The sequence below is a fragment of the Hibiscus syriacus genome, unplaced genomic scaffold (genome assembly GCF_006381635.1).
Source record: "Hibiscus syriacus cultivar Baekdansim isolate YM2019G1 unplaced genomic scaffold, ASM638163v2 tig00116974_pilon, whole genome shotgun sequence".
In the NCBI taxonomy this organism is placed as follows: domain Eukaryota; kingdom Viridiplantae; phylum Streptophyta; class Magnoliopsida; order Malvales; family Malvaceae; genus Hibiscus; species Hibiscus syriacus.
Genome location: NW_024063498.1, coordinates 283264 through 300205, shown reverse-complemented (window position 1 = coordinate 300205; position 16942 = coordinate 283264). Strand labels below are relative to the sequence as shown.

The following is a 16942-nucleotide window of genomic DNA, read 5'->3' as shown; positions in this document are numbered from 1 at the left end:
AAGTTGTGGTCCATAAAGTTGGTCCACATCCCTAACATAAAAGACAAAAATGTTATTTTTCATTAAAACCATATTTACTTTCTTTTTTTTTTGGTTACAAACGAGAAACATTAAAGGAACGACTATGATTTTAGTGATTTTAATTATGATTTGAGTAATTTAGCATTACTTTTATTTGTATTTTTAAAGGATGCCAAACTTAATAATTACTCTGGTGAGTACAAACGAATTTTAGTTTTTTAGACAATGTTTGATTGGAAAGAGTTTTTATATTTTAATTTTAGGATAATTAGTTATAAGAAAAATTTAATTTAGTCATTGCTTTTAAATTTTGTCAATCATATCATTATCTACTTAAGTGATGTCAATCTGATTAGTTGTTGTTAACATTTTACATATAAGCCGACGAGACAGTTAATAAAATTGATATAATCATATATATCTGGTCCTTATTTCTTACATATCTTATGTCGAAACGATTTTTTCATGTGTGGGAAGCGAGATCTGAAAAACCACGTAATTTTTTAATTATTCTCTTTACGATTGAATTTTAATTAAAAAGTAATGTGATTTTAGAAAACCTCTCGTTTCGAAAAGTTTGAGATTTCATTTACGATAAAAAACGGTTCAAAGAGTCGTCACCAATATTTGATTAGGGTGTGATTGGGCACCCAAAAACGTTTTTCCATTTTAAATAAAAATTAATTTTAATTAAAACAACAAATTGATATCCGCGTTACCAGAAAATGAGTTCGGGAGCCGATTACGCGTGGGGAAGGATTAGCACCCCCACAACGCCCTAAATTGGTACCTAGTCGATTAATTAATGTCTTTGCAATGAAATTTACAAATTCGAGTTTAATTTAGTTTATGACCCCTGACAAAATAACAACACAAATTTTACAATACTCGAAAGCACCAAAATAGATTAAATTAAAATTACACAACATTTAGAAAGATAAAGAATATTCAATTATTTACAAATATCGAGACCAGATCTTAAATAGTTATAACAACCTTTTCTCGATAAATTTAAATAGCCGAATATTTCTTTTTCTTCCGTTCTTCAAATTTTAAAGTGAATAATCAATTTTTAAGTGTCACTAATGCGATGCACTTTTAATTTAAAAATCGTCAAAGTGGATATCTAATCAGTTAAGACAACCCACTTAAAACAGTTTTAAATTAAAGGGGTATTACCCTTAATACAATTATGTCGAATGGTCGAGTTATGCACATGAGGCTAACATGTAAATTATGCAAAAGGATGTCATGCAAAAACTAATCATATAACGCCACACATTAGAATAAACATCTAAATAAAATATTTACATGCGTTTATGGCTATCCATTTTACAAAGGAAATTTTTATTCTTAATGTTTTAAACCTATCATATTCTCATTAATGTGTTACAAAGGCTTTAATGCTAAATCGATTAACATCCAAATTAATATTTATCTTATTTACAAGGTCTAAGATAAAGTATGATTGACTTGATACTTACATGCATACAACAAAATAAACATGTATTGAAGTAAAATCGTATAAAATTAAACGTAATATTAATAACTCGATTTCATATTTAAAAATGCCATGAAGGACCAAAATAAAATAAAATAAAGCTAGGCATGCAAAATGTAAATCTAACAGTAAACTAAACGAACTTGCTATAGGACTAAATTGCCAAATAATCAAAATTACAAATCACATTCAAAATCAAATATAACAACAAACCCGGACTGAAATGTAACACGCGTAACATACAGAGTCAAAATAAAAAAACGGAAAAGCTACGATTCGAGGACTAAAATAAAATATATGTAAACTAAGGGAACCAAATTAAAAGAACATAAGATGCTGACTCCAGGACCAAAATGAAAGCTTTCCAAATTACACATCCAATGTCAAATTTGCGCGAAAATAGCCAAAACATGTAACTGGACTAAAATGAAATGCGTTGAAAATTACGATACAAAATTTAAAATATAACCAAGCTCAGTTTAAGGACCAAAGTGAGACAAAACAAAAGTAGGAAGGCCTCTCACACGATTAACCCTTCCCCATCAAACACGCAGCTCATCCCCATATATCAAAACACTACCATTTTGGCCCTATCCTAAACGACGTCGTATGGCTTCACGAATATATGGTATTTTCGGGGTGAAAATTTAACCTAATTCACTTCTTATCTCAACCCCTAAGCCAGACAACATTCCCCCCTCGCAGCTTTTCTCTGGTTTTCTCCCAACCTCACCTTCTTCATCCTTCGAACCCTAGACGAAGCGTAGCCCTCAACTATGGAAACCACCATGGCTGCCACCTCCAAACTTCCCTGACAATGAGCCTCTCAACCGCTAAACCAAAGCCCCAATGCCTAGGCTCTAACCGAACCCTCAAGACCCCTCAAAACCAAACCTACGTCCACCGTAGGTTTCCTTCTCCCTAAGTTCTGACGAGGAAATGACTATAACCCCTAGATCCGAGGACAACCCCGGCCGAGACCTACTTAAAACCCATCAAATCCCCAAAATCCAAGGTTTAAAACCAACATGCATGACTGGAAAATAAAAAAATGAAGGGTTTACCTTCTCACGGGTCGTGGGTTCCTAGCAAAGACGACCAAGGCTTCTGGATTCAAGAGGTAAGTCTTTTTTTCGTGGTTTTTTAGAATGGTGGTTTCTATTTTTTTTGGACTGTTTTTGGTTTTTTTTTTGTTCTTATCTGTGGCTGATGACTTGTAGACTCTATTTTTTTTTCATCCCCCACTCGTTCTTGTGTTCACCGATTATTTCTAGTTGATTTCTTCTAGTTTCGTTCTCTTCTGTTCCTGCTCTCGTTTGGTGTGTTTGCAGGTCACGGGTGCGAGCTAGTCACGAGGCTTCAGCAGCATGGGCACGGGTGATGGGGAACCAAGCAGTTACGACAGCCTCGGTCTTCTCGAGAGTGGTCGACAGGCATGGCAGACCGATCCTCGTGCTGGCTCGTGCTTCTGGGATGACTGCGAGCCGTTGGATCATGAAGCCAGATCCAACGGCCTTCATACTGTGGCGCTAGATGTCTTTAGGGTTTAAAAGACCCTAAAGTTGTTATCGTCCTTCTTGAGCCGTCAGATGAGTATCACCCGATCTTGTGGTTCACACTGTGCGGCGCTGGGAACCTCTTCAGAGAAAACCCTAACGAGTTTAGGGTTTTCACAATTGGGATTAAACACCCAAGTCTGGTTGTTCTGATTTTTGGGCCGTTTTGATCCAACTTCTTGTAATTTGGACTGTAACAAACATAAATAAAACATTCATTAGTATTTATTTATTTATTTATATTTATATATATAAGTATTATATTATTTATACGTACTCATAATAATATATACTTGTATGTATTACTAGTATAGAATTACTAATAACTTCACCTAATATCAACCTATAAACCTAATAATAACCGAAAAAGAAAATAATCAAACGAATATGCATATAAATTCAAAAGACGCCCCGGACAAAATGAGCATCTACGTCTTACTAATTTGATCTTAATTTTAATTTCATTAGGAGTGTCTTGGAAAAGCTTTTAAAGGTTAAACATTCTTAAAACTCTTCAAGATATCCTCATACCATATTTTGAAGGAGATGGTAGCTTTTCATGATGTTCGTGGACTGAAGATGATGAATCTTATTTTTCTTAATCTTCAAAGATGGAAATCACTATAATATATTGTTCTTTTGACGAGCATGCTCTAAATATTTTTTAGAGAAAAGATGAGTGAATGAGGGTGACAAAGATGAAGGAGGGATGAGCTCGTGAAATCAACTTCTTTCCCCTCCCTCCCACGTAAATACAAACCAAAAGTAATGGGAGACCAATCTTCTTTAAAATTCTGTGTAATTACTCTTTTAGTCATTCTTCTTTCATTCGTAATTCAAAAATATCCTTTTTACACTCGATTTGACTTTATTCTTATATGATTAAGCACAAGCTTAGCCCACAAATAAGTTCATCCATCTAAAACTCAGATCAAAGCTTGAAAGTTGATTCGAAAAATTGACTCAATACATATATCTTAAAAATCGAAAAATTAAGTACACTTTAATGCAAAATATACATAAATAGCAGTCGGGCTATGTCCGCAAGTAACAAATAAGTTTCAATTAGGGCCAAGTCTCCAACAAAAGGAACCATATTTTGAGCTCTCACCACAAAGGACAACACATTAATTATAAATTAAATTTAAAAACTTGGTCATTTCTTTGTTGAAATGAGTGAATCTTGTGAATTGAATTGGGATTTATATTTACTGTTTTTATTATTAAAATTAAGATAAGAATTTAAAAACTAAGAAATAGTTTGCACATTGTCGGTTGTTAATAAATAGAATCTTTTAAAAGGAATTAACAATCAATACTGATAGCTTTATTTACTTCATTAATGAGATATTTTATTATGAATAATCGACTATACATTAAAGATTAACTCTTAAATTTACCAAATAATATCTCTTTCCTTAGGTACAAGAAAGGAAAGGGATACAAGTAAATAAATTAGAAGAAAAGCATAATCCGTACATTCGAATCCAATTTTTTTAGAAAGTTTGAAATTGAAAATCAATGGAGTTTAGGGTTTTAAACCAAAAGGGGAAATAAGGCATTAATTGAATATACTTTTGACTAATTTGATATTCACCTTTTCTTCCCCTACAAAACGTAGCATGAGTACGTAGAGACCACAAGCACAATCCAACCATGGCAGCATCTTTTGAGAAAACAGTTATTGGGTCCGAAATTCGCAACAACCGCCTATATTTAAACAAGACCGACACCTACACAGCCATCGTGTCGAATTTGTCGTCGAGAAAGAGGGAGACGCTCGCTAGAGGCGAAGAGAGTGTGGAAATTCCGGCTGTCGATGCCAAGACCGACGACTTATACTTTGTGAAATTGAAAGATGCCGGGTATAACTACTTTATGCACGGAATCAAAGAAATGGTTGAAGCAGGGATATTTGTTGCCGGAGAGACGGTCGTCTTTAGGTGGAACCGTACCAATGAGTCTTTGGAAGTATATCATAATTAATAGCTATGAGTAATTTGGTTAGTAGTAGCAGTAGTAGTACAGTTATGACATGAGAATAAATTAATCATATTTTATTAATTTTATTTCGCAATATAAAGAGATATTAATAAAATAATTTAATATTATAGTTTCTTGGTTGCCTTTTTAAACTTCGGTTTTATATGCATTTTGTTTCATCCTTACTCTATGTTAAAAGGACTCAGTTGGATTACTTGTATTAATGAGAGGCTTCTGAATTGTATCGTTGTGTTTTAGGTTTTCGTTGAACATGGTGCACTCTTTCTATTCTAAATAGGTGTAGGGAGATTTTTTAACAAGCTCGTTTTCGTTTTATTTTGTATGATTATGCATTAATAAAATCATATAAAATTACATTTTTTAATAAAAAAAACTAATATATCTTTTTAACGATTACATAATGTGTAAATTATGTATTGAATATTTGAAACCAAAACTAAATCAACACATTATGTAAACATTAACCGTTAAATTATATTATAGCATTCAAAGTTATATAAAATTAACGAATACATAGATTAATTTATCAAATTCTAAAATCGAAAGAGATTCCAGAATTTTTTATTACAACAAATTCTATTTTTTATGATCAAAATCCAACTTGAGCATAAGAAGTTAACAACAACAACAATAATAAAATATTCTCCCAAACTTTAATCTATGATTTTCAAAATACTTGAAAATCTTAAAGTATTGTTGTACAAAAGGGACAAAGAGTTATTGACTTTTTCTTAAAAATGAAATAAATCTAGAAAATGAAGAAAAATGTTATAAAATATTAAAAAAATTTAACTGTATATGTATTTTTATTATGGATGATGCTGCCACGCTTGATTAGTACGAGTGAGCACGGTTAATGACGAGCACCATTAAATTAATTTGTAAATAGTTAAATTATAAAATAATAAACGTATAATTATAAATTAGTTAAAAATTTAAATGTAATTTAATTAAAATATAATATTTATAAAACAATATATTTTAGAATAAATTATACCATTAACCACATAACTATTTATCCCTTTTATTTTAAATATTGATTTTTCAATTTTGTCAATCGAGTCACCTAATTATTTAAATATTGTCAATCAAACCACCTGGCATTAAATATTAATGGAGGAGATGATGTGGCAGTTAATAAAATTTATATAATTATACATCTAGTCCTCATTACTTACACATTCTATGAATTTGATCCTAACTTTTATTTAATTCAATAAATTTAATCTTCAATCTGATGGTGACATGTGTCACTGAGTGATTGGATGTTTTTTAATATTTCTTATTTAATAAATTTTTCATCCAATAAAGTGGTGGCACGTGTCCCCAATTGGACGAATGAAAAATAAATTAAATCAATAACCACTGCTGATAGGATTTGAACCTGTGACGTAAGCCAAAAAATCTAATTGTCCTAACCACTAAGCTAAACCACTAAATTTGTTTAATATACAGAACATAATCTATATAATGTATAATATAGTTAATGGTAATAAATGATTTTATAAGGAGTCAAACATGAAATAATTGAATAGTATGAAAATATAAAATACACATAAACAAATACTATAATTGATTAATAAAGGAATATGTTTTATTTATATTTTAAATCACATTTAATGCAAAAATTAAAATATAAATATTATAACATCGATCGAATTCTAATCTTATTTAACAACTCTATATTAAAATATACTAATTCAATAAAATCAAGTTTTCCCTAAAATTTTCTTCAAATAGATAATGAATAAATAATAAAATATGAAATTCTTACTATAATCGGGATATAAAAAAGTTAATGCATCAGTTAAAATACTTACTACGATAAACCTTCAACTATCAGGATTATTCTAAGTCAACGAAGTTCTTCGTTATATTTCAATTATAATATATTAAAATTATTTTTATTTTTATTTTTTCATTAAAATGATTTAAAATATAAATAAAATACATTCACACATTAACCAATTATAATATTTTTGGTATATATATATATATATCATATTATCGTATCATTCACTTATTTCATGTTGGAGTTCTTATTAGGTCATTTTCTCTTTTTTATTGACATTGACTATATATATTATGTCGTGATATATATGTTATTTGAATGGTATAGCCCAGTGGTTGGGGCATTTGCTTCCTCTCCTCATCTCGAGTTCAAACTCCCACCAACAACGATTATTGATTCAATTTATTTTTTACTCATGCAATTGATGACATATGGAGCCATTTAATTGGATGAAAATTTATTAAATTAAATAAAAGTACTAAGGAAAAACATCTAATCACATAGTGATACGTGTCACCATCTGATTAAGGATTAAATTTATTAAATTAATTAAAAGTTGGTATCAAATTAATAGAATGTGTAAGTAATGAAGACTAAATGTTTAATTATATAAATTTTATTAACTGTCACGTCATCTTAATAATTAAAGGCATGTGACTTGATTGATAATATTTAAATAATTATGTGATCAGATTGATAAAATTTAAAAATCAATGGTTAAAGTAAAAAAGATAAATAATTAGGTGGTAAATGATATAATTTATCCTAAAAACAAATATTTTATAATTTAAAATTTTAATTAATTTATAATTATACATTTAATACTTTATAATTTAATATTTTATAAATTAATTTAATGATAGTGCTCGTCTTATAGAATTTTTCTTTTATTATTCTTTAGTTTCTATTCATTCATCATCCATATACTAAAAGCGGGAAAATGCCATAATCAGTAAAATAATAAATACAGCAATAATGAAGGGGACGTAGACGGTCCAAGTTGAATGTGTGGCAGCAGACAACATGATTCTTTTTATTTTTAAATTTTTGTGAAACTTTAATTATATAATATGTGTATTGTGCGAGATACTAATTGATTCTTGATTTGATTGATATAACTATTACTATAAACGTTTTATTTATTTTTTATTTTTCACTAAATTCTAAAGATTGCTATTTTTTTTACTTCTTCAGACAATGAATCAATCTTCGTGCTAATGTGGATCGTATGCATTCTTTATTTCTCATTTTTCTTGTATCATTTATATATTTTTAGTTTTTAATAATTATATTTCTATGTAATATTTTTATGCCTTTATGATATATTTTCGATTGTTTGATATTTTTTATCATTTATTGTTTAGGGTTAACATTTTCACAATCGACCAAGAAGACGTTTCTTTGTTATCTTGTTGATCTCTCATACTTTGGATCATCGAATTGGATTTGGATACACAATTTACGTTCGTAGATAGTTTTCTCACGGCGCTCAATTTTGATTTGCAGTTGTCGATGATCTTTCAGTAGTTTAATTTTATGTTGTGGTTCGTTTGTCGGTGTAGCCATATTTGTTCGTATCTATCTTGTTCGAGTTTTTTTAATGAGCTTTAATATTTTCCTTGTATAATCTCAAGTAGCTAGTTCATTGTGTTAATGGTTATAGAAAAATATTCCAATTATATATTTAGTTTATGAACGTCATTATAATTTTAAATATTTTGTTAATAAAATTAGCTACTCTATTTTCATAAAAATTCATTATTATAAGATTTTAAAATTATAAATTTAAAATATATATTATCCTTAAGAAGGTTTTGCAACAAACTTTCTAAGCCATGCATAAATCAAAAAGATTAGATTCAACCTTTTTACATTAAAAAATGCATTTTTTTTAACAAGAGGGCCACTACGTTAGCAGTGGGTGGAGCTATTCCTCAAGGCTAGTGTATTCCATTTGGTGGCTGTTGAAACCTGGATAATCGCAGATATCCTTCCTTTCCTAAGTGGGCGGAAGCATCGGCAGTGTCATTGGCTTCACGAGGTATGTGAGACACTTCATTGAAGGGCGACATAATTTTTGGATTCGCCTGATGACGTCTCGTACGCCTGCGGGGATGAGTTATGATACATTCCGGTTTATCAAAATAGAACTAAAAAGGATTGGTCCAGCTAGCAAGACCGTGAGCAGTCTTATTTGTCTCTTGGTTAACAAAATGCACCTTGAGCGTCGGATAGCTACCAGTATCTCACGAGCTTCGTTGAGCATCAATCCGATCATTGAAAAGTCCTCATTTAGGGTTTGCCAAACGGTTAACGGTTGATATGACATCACCTTCGATGGTCTCCCGTTCAGATCCATTTTCAATTGCCAACCGTAGCCCCTCGGTGAAAGCAACAGTCTCACCATCTCTTTTTGTTAATCTCCACCTCAAGGTTCCTAATTCCATGGCTCCAAGCAGTGATAAGGCCATCGACCTCAACCTATAACTCAGCTTGGTGGACAGAGCAGCGGCCTATGTTCCCTGTGGTAGCCGACCATCTAATCTCCATTGTTGTCACGCAGAACTCCTCCGCCTTCCGCAATCATCATGGTTTGATTCACTGCCTCGTCCGTGTTAAGCTTCGTCCTATCAGTGTTGGGGGTGCCAGTTTTGTTTCTTTGGTCGAGTGTTGCCTCGTCGGATCTGTCTACTCTGGTTGTGTGGGATTGCCTGAGCCCAGGTCCATGCCGATCGGATAATTTCCGTTGAAGACCAGATTTGACCGTTGAACACAAAGTTCTTTGAGAATGAGAGAACGTAATTATACGTTAAATATGTTTTTAACAGATTTAATTTTTATATTATAATTTAATCAAATTTATTTTTTATAAAATACATAAACGATCATTAAATTATATTAAAACAATTTGTTATCACCGTAATTTCCGAAATTATAAAATGATTATAAAAGCGATTATTAAACTTATCAAATTATTATAAAGTATTCTTTGAACTTATCAAAATTTATTATTTTTTTGGATAATTAATATTATTATTACCCAAAGGTGGCAGAAACCTGCTACAAAATCAGTTCATACAGAGGAAAAGAAGAAAGAATCAGGGTATTCTATGAACAATCAAAATTAAACTATACCCCATTGATTACAAATATCTATATTAGTGCTATCTAGTCTATTGATATTTCTATTGCTTAAATGAGATCCTATAATATGCTTAATTTCAAGAATAATAGCGTCCTCGGACAAAATTTATTATTATTTTATAATGTAAATAGATTATTTTCTAGTATTTTTAAAATTTAATTACGATTTTTTAATTTTTAATTTAAATAATAATAAAAAATCTCAATATGATTGCTCGAATCATAGATAGGAAGCCAAAAAAAATTGAAGGAAAATAAGTTAATTTCTTCATATGGGGGAATATATAAACGGGGCCCCTTCTGCACATGTACAACGATAACCCATTTTGTAATTGATTTTCACATTAACTTTGCAAAGTGAGAAATTAAAAGAAAATTTATTATATTTCTCCCATAAAACGTCACCAATGTCATAAACCCCAGCGAAAGGCAGCTATAAATCATCCCCTGACTACAATAAGGGAGAAAATGTCGAGAATCGTTGAAAAACAAAGTTGGAAAATCACAGAGAGAAAATGGGAAGGACTCCTTGTTGTTCAAAGGAAGGTCTGAATAGAGGAGCTTGGACTGCTCTTGAAGACAAAACTCTTACAGATTACATTAAACAACATGGTGAAGGGCGTTGGAGAAATCTCCCTAAAAGAGCTGGTATCGTCAAAATAATACTGGAAATTTTTTTAACTTTTTTTTTCAGACAAATTTGTATGTTTTTGTTTGTTTTTTGACAGGTCTGAAAAGGTGTGGGAAAAGTTGCAGGCTTCGTTGGATGAACTATTTGAGACCAGATATCAAAAGAGGTAACATATCAGCTGACGAGGAAGAACTCATCATCAAACTCCACAAACTTCTGGGAAACAGGTTATTTGTTTTTAAAGCGTGTGTTCGTAATTCATCTGTCTGTCTTCATGTTTTTTGTCACCTTATCCTGCGTTAATGCAGATGGTCTTTGATAGCTGGGAGGCTTCCAGGCCGAACAGACAATGAAATAAAGAATTACTGGAACACAAACTTAAGTAAAAAGGTCCACGACTGCCGCGAAAAGACGGCTGCCGGTACTTCGAAACAAGCAACTGGTGCTAATGGCAACGCTTCTTTTTCAACAAACGTGGTACGGACAAGGGCAACAAGGTGCTCCAAGGTTTTCATAAACCCTGACGCTTCGAGTGTTTCGGAGAACCAAACATCGTCGGAACCGGCACAGATTAATGTGTTGTTGCCGGTGATGTCTGAATCCGACAACGAAGGGACCGGTCCTGTTTCGTCGGATTTTACGCTTGACTTCAACATGGGAGAGGAAGAGTTTTGTTTATCGGATCTTTTGAATTTCGATTTCTGTGATGTGAACGAGCTTGATAACGGTAATGTTTTTTGTTCGTCATCTTCAACTGATCAGACTTTCGCTTTCTCCGACGATATGCTAAAATGTTGGTTTGAACTTTGAATATCCGGTCGTCGGCTCCATTTCTTGAAAATGGAATGAAAATAGACCGCAAAATAAAGATTGAATCGTCTATGAATAATTCTCTAAATACGGTTTCCGATCAGAATTTCACGTGGGAACGATTGTTTGTTTATCAACTTGTTGTATTAATTATAATCTGTGATAGTAATTAACTAAAATTAATAACTTTTACTGTTTTTTTTACTGCGCACCACTTGCTGAAATTCTTTTTTATAAACTTCATTATAACTATTTAAAATTCTCATTAACTCACGTAGAAATTACATTAATAATGAATTTTCTCTCATAGCACAAGGGGGAAAAACACAGTATAAAATATAAATCATAGTTATTTATTTACATATATTTAAACTCTTTTACATAACCAAATATATATATATACGGGAAACGCTCACGTGCGGCGCCTTAGTACAGCTAAAATAAGGCGCTACCGATTCTGTTATTATTTTAAATAACAAAATCGGTAAAAAATGACCGAAAACATCATTATTTTGACCGGTTATAATTATCTATATAGGTAAACATGGTAGAAAAAATTCAGTCAAAAATAATGTTTTAGGTAGCGTTTGACAGAAAACATCATTTTTTACCGAATTTTTTTTACCGCGTTTACCTATATAGGTAATTAGAACCGGTCAAAATAATGATGTTTTCGGTCATTTTTTACCGATTTTGTTATTTAAAATAATAACAAAATCGATAAAATCTTATTTTAGCCGTATATTAAGGCGTCGCATCGCAGAACTACCCATATATATACACACATAAAGGATCAACTTAATATTTCGAGATATCATCCTACTATTTATAAACAATCTATCTTGAATAATAAAGCAAACAATCATCCTATTATTTATAAAGAATGATTAGGGATCGAGAGACTGCCCCAAACAAGTCTACTCTTTGTGGATTCATTATCAACATGCACAAACACATCAATAATCTAAAATATAAACCGAAGAAGATATAATATATATATATATAGAATAAGATCTAAATATAAAATAAATTTTCAAAATTTAAAGAAATATGCTCCTTAAAATAAATAAATTATGACACGAATAGATTTTCTTCATGCCTTTAACGGAAAGTTGATGGGATTTTCAAACTTTTTTTTTCTGAGTGCTGCCGAATTGAAGACTGAAGTGGACGAGTTAACACATGCTCCCTCTATTATTTACTTGATATTTTTATTTTGATTATTTAAATTATGTTATATTTTTATATTGGTACTTCATATTCATCAAATTTAATTATTAATTAAATAAAAATAATGATCTCATATGATATAATAGTAATTTTAATTCTGAACATCTATATATTCCATCAAATCTCAAATAATAATTTTCACCAAAAACAATCTTCTGTAAGATCCTATTTAATTTATTTAATATAATTTCTGGAAAATAAGGGAGCACATACAATTGCCGATTCAAACAATCCATTTCCGTTAATGAATATGTTTGATGACAAAGGAAGAATGATTGACTTTCATTTGACTTTGTTTACAGCTAAAGCTGGTGTGTACAGGTAAAACGAGTCCGACACGTTCTTTTATCCTCGGCAAGATAAGATACTAATAATAAGAAGATGATGCAACGTTTTGAAGATGTTATAAGTAATATATATGTTTGAATATAGTTACAGATTTTTACAAATACAGTATATAAAGAGAATGAACGAATGCATTTCTATAACTATAATGAGAATCAGTCATTACAAAATATAAATTAATAATTAAACTATATTTAGATTTCGATTAAAATAATTTTAAACATGATTCATATATAATAAAATTTAAACGGAAATTAAATGAGTTAGGGGCTGTTTGTTTATTTCAGAATGATTAAGCGCTGAATAATTCAAATGTTGAATGATTCAGAGACTCTGTATGAATTAGCTCTTAATGTGACATGTTGTTTGATAATGACTCTAAATCATTCAGAATGTACTTCTGTGCTGAATCATTCAATATTGTTTTACTGAATCAGTCAGCACTAAATCATTCAGATATGCGAAACAAATGCGCTGAATGCTGAACGGTTCAACATTCAGCGCTGAATGGTTCCATTAAGAGGCAAAAAAACAGCCCCTTAATTACTACACATTAATGGTTGAACAGATCGTCACGGACTAACAAGCATTCAACGAATTGAATGGGACAAATATGAAATTCCCTTGCCAATAGTTTTCGGAGCCTATCAATGTGGTCGGTTGCCCTAATTTGAAGAGCTGCACCTCTTTCCCAAGCTATTGGAGATGAGTTATGGGTGCAGAAATGGTACATCACAAAAATCATCTGGTCCCGTCCATGTGATATGCTGTAGCCATATTGTCCATATTACTGAATTTAAGTAGATTTAATAAAGTAGTTAAGTAATAAACACTAAATTTTAAATTCGAAAGATTTTAAATATAAAATAGATCATGATAAACATGAAATATTATAATGTTAAGAAACTGAAATGTGATCGACTGAATTTAATCTGATTGATATTATCGACTTATCGTTAGTATATTATACGAGAGGATTGAGATCAAATATGTTTAAACGTTCAAAAAAAATATTCAATATACTTCTAATTTATAAGTGAAAAGATTTGAATAGTATATATATTGTATCAAACTGAGTTAAAATAGTTTAATTTTATGAGTTGATGGGTCATGAGTTAGAGAAAGTGGCAATTTTCACTGCCATAATGTGGCTGTTAATGGGGAATTTTGTGCTCATAAAAGGAAAGTTTGTTGGGTTCATTGGCTGCTGAGTGGTTGGTGTATATATATTCATGCCAACTTCAAAATAAAAATGGTAGCTGTTGACTTTCAGTAACTGTTATGGAGATAAATGTGTGTATTGATTGCCGAATTATTGGCAAAAATGTTTTTTAATTAAATATATATAGCTATAAATATTATGTGTAATTTTTTTAAATAATATACGGTGATAAGATAATATATGTTTAGATATTATACGTAAATTAATAATATACATAAGTCATGATTTGAGTTATATAGGTATCGATTCAAATATAATTTGATAATCATTTTATTTGTGCAATGTAATAATTGATTTTGATAAGGGTAAAAACCATGCATACAATGAGAGGGTGAGGAGTGCATGTCCCCCCCCCCCGGCGTAAATTTTGAGTTTAAGTGCATATTAGGTCACTTCAAATTTTGAAATTAAATAAATTAAGCATTTATTCTATTTTCTGGATTCAATTATTTTAAAATTATGTAATTAAATCAAAGTCTCCATTAAGTCTCCTAGTTAAAAAAATGAAATATTATTCTTCTTAGAGTGTTTAAGTTTGAGCAGCGTTTGCATGGTATATATATTATCATTGACAAATAAATATTTTGAACATATATTATCTTGATCAAATCACTCACACTATTAAGAAAACTTATCTTTAAATACTTATTAGGAATCTATTAATTTTAAAATTAAACAAATTAGGTATTAACATCTTAATTTTTAAAATATCAAAATAATATTTTAATAATTAAAATTTATACCATCATTTTATTACTATTTATATTTTAGGGGAATTGATAAAGAGGATTTATAAAATAATTTCTTTCTTTCTGTAGACATGAAACAAGTTCTCTTTTCCACACAAATAAAAAAAGAACTTTTATTTTTACGTTAACGTAAAGAAAATAATGGTTAGATTATTCATCTAAAAAAAGAAAAGAAAAGAAAAGAAAATAGTGGTTAGATTCCATCCTTTTACGTAGAAAACAACAAGTGTGCACACATCTCAACCTATAGATTCCTGCATGTCTTTTACGTGAAACTTATACCATCATTCGTTCATTATGAATAGCTTTAGGCTGCCGAGTTGGGTTTTGTCAAGTATTTTTGAGAATTTAAAACTATCGTTTTAATGTAAAAATAAATTTATTCTTTTCAATTAATAAATAAAAGAAATACGTAGTAAAAGGTCAAGAACTTAAAAAAATTCAAATTTCTATTTGAGTTACTTAAACCAGGCAATAAGTAGTAAAAGGATTTTGGTAAAAAAAAAGATTAAATAATAAAAAGCGATTTAAAGAAAAATAAAGAAAATATAAATTGAAGGTTGAAAATGAATATGGTAAAAACAGTCTCAAGCCTCGTTTTAACTCAATTTCCTTCAGATTTTTCCTTCGGGATTCACGTCGATTACTTTGTCTACAAGGGTAATCCTAGTGACTCTATTTTGTATACCGAATACCTAAGACAATCTTTGATGCTGACTTTGGAAATTGATTTAATCAACATCAATTGTCGTAACAATAACCATTTAAGTTTGTGAAGACCGACTCGGATTGTTGTTTCAATAACTACTAATTTCAATCTCAATTCCCTCTTGGCAAGGCAATCTTGCCAAATGTGTTCCCAGAAAGTCGAATATGCTTTTAATAAGCCGATCCTTTCTCTCACTCATTTAATCGTAACAACATCTTGACCAAAATCAATATTTGATTTTGAAAACTTTTTTTATTTTGAAAATAAGCTCAGAGATTGAGAGAGATATTCCGAAGTTATTCAAGTGATTTTCAATTCTCACGTTGAAATTGTGTTATCGCTTAGCTCTCAGCTTATGAGAAAATTAGCTAAGCATGACAAAAATCATACTTAGCATGTTTAAAAATAAAACTTAAAATAAAGTAAAAAAGAAAATTTGAAAAGAAAATAAATAATTTTATAAAACTAGAAAGAAGAAGAGTAAATTCTGAGTTGTGTCTTTAGCTTACCCCAATAGGGTATTTATAGCCTCTAAAAAAAACTAGAGATAAACATAGAAATAAAAATAATCCTGAAGGTAATTCCAAAAGTTTTCTAAATTAAAACTTTAAAAATTGAAAATAAGTCTACTAAGATAACTCTGTCCGTCCATATCCCAGAAGGTGCTGACTAGATCTTCTATAAAACTGTTGCTGATTGGACCTTCTAGAAACTGCCACGTCAGACTATGTCATGCCCATAGTCGTGCCCATGTCTCCAACTGTGACCAAATAATAAAAAAAAATGCAGAATGCACCCGTTTTACTACTAATTTTAGAAAGTAAGACCCTGCACGAAAAATAAGCATAACACAACCAAATCAACAATAAATCAATAAGATCAAAGAATTATCAAGCAAATATCATCGATTCAGAACACTCATCAATAATTTTCCTGATGCTCTATGTGTTGTGTTCCCCAAGTACTACAACTATAATGTACTAATAATCACGAATCAAGTTACCTCAGTTGTTAATGAATTGTTATTGTTTTATGAGAATTTGAATTTGAGCACCATATATATAATAGTGTATGAGTAGTAGCGAATCCATTCAGAGTTGAGATTGGGCACGTGCCCACCCTGAAATCCAAATTTCCTTCTATTAGTCACTTATTTTACTAATGGTGCTCTCTGAAATTTTATTTGTGTCGACCTTGAAACCCAAATTTTCTTTGATTAATTACTTAT

General features: G+C 30.4%; 1 protein-coding gene across 1 annotated transcript; it reads left to right on the top strand.

Moving 5' to 3' along the window:
- The first annotated feature begins 10498 nt into the window (after nt 1-10498).
- Nucleotides 10499-11459, top strand: LOC120192277 (transcription factor MYB1-like). The gene is made up of 3 exons (XM_039195072.1): nt 10499-10666; nt 10747-10876; nt 10958-11459. The coding sequence occupies exons 1-3, from the start codon at nt 10534-10536 to the stop codon at nt 11457-11459; spliced, it is 765 nt and encodes a 254-aa protein (XP_039051003.1). The 5' UTR covers nt 10499-10533.
- The last annotated feature ends 5483 nt before the right edge of the window (nt 11460-16942 follow it).

Bases quoted from the DNA above. Each gene is read 5' to 3' on its own strand.
- LOC120192277 (XM_039195072.1), top strand. From the start codon at position 10,534: ATGGGAAGGACTCCTTGTTGTTCAAAGGAAGGTCTGAATAGAGGAGCT. The intron at 10,667-10,746 runs GTATCGTCAAAA...GTTTTTTGACAG, and splicing joins AAATCTCCCTAAAAGAGCTG to GTCTGAAAAGGTGTGGGAAA. The intron at 10,877-10,957 runs GTTATTTGTTTT...GCGTTAATGCAG, and splicing joins CACAAACTTCTGGGAAACAG to ATGGTCTTTGATAGCTGGGA.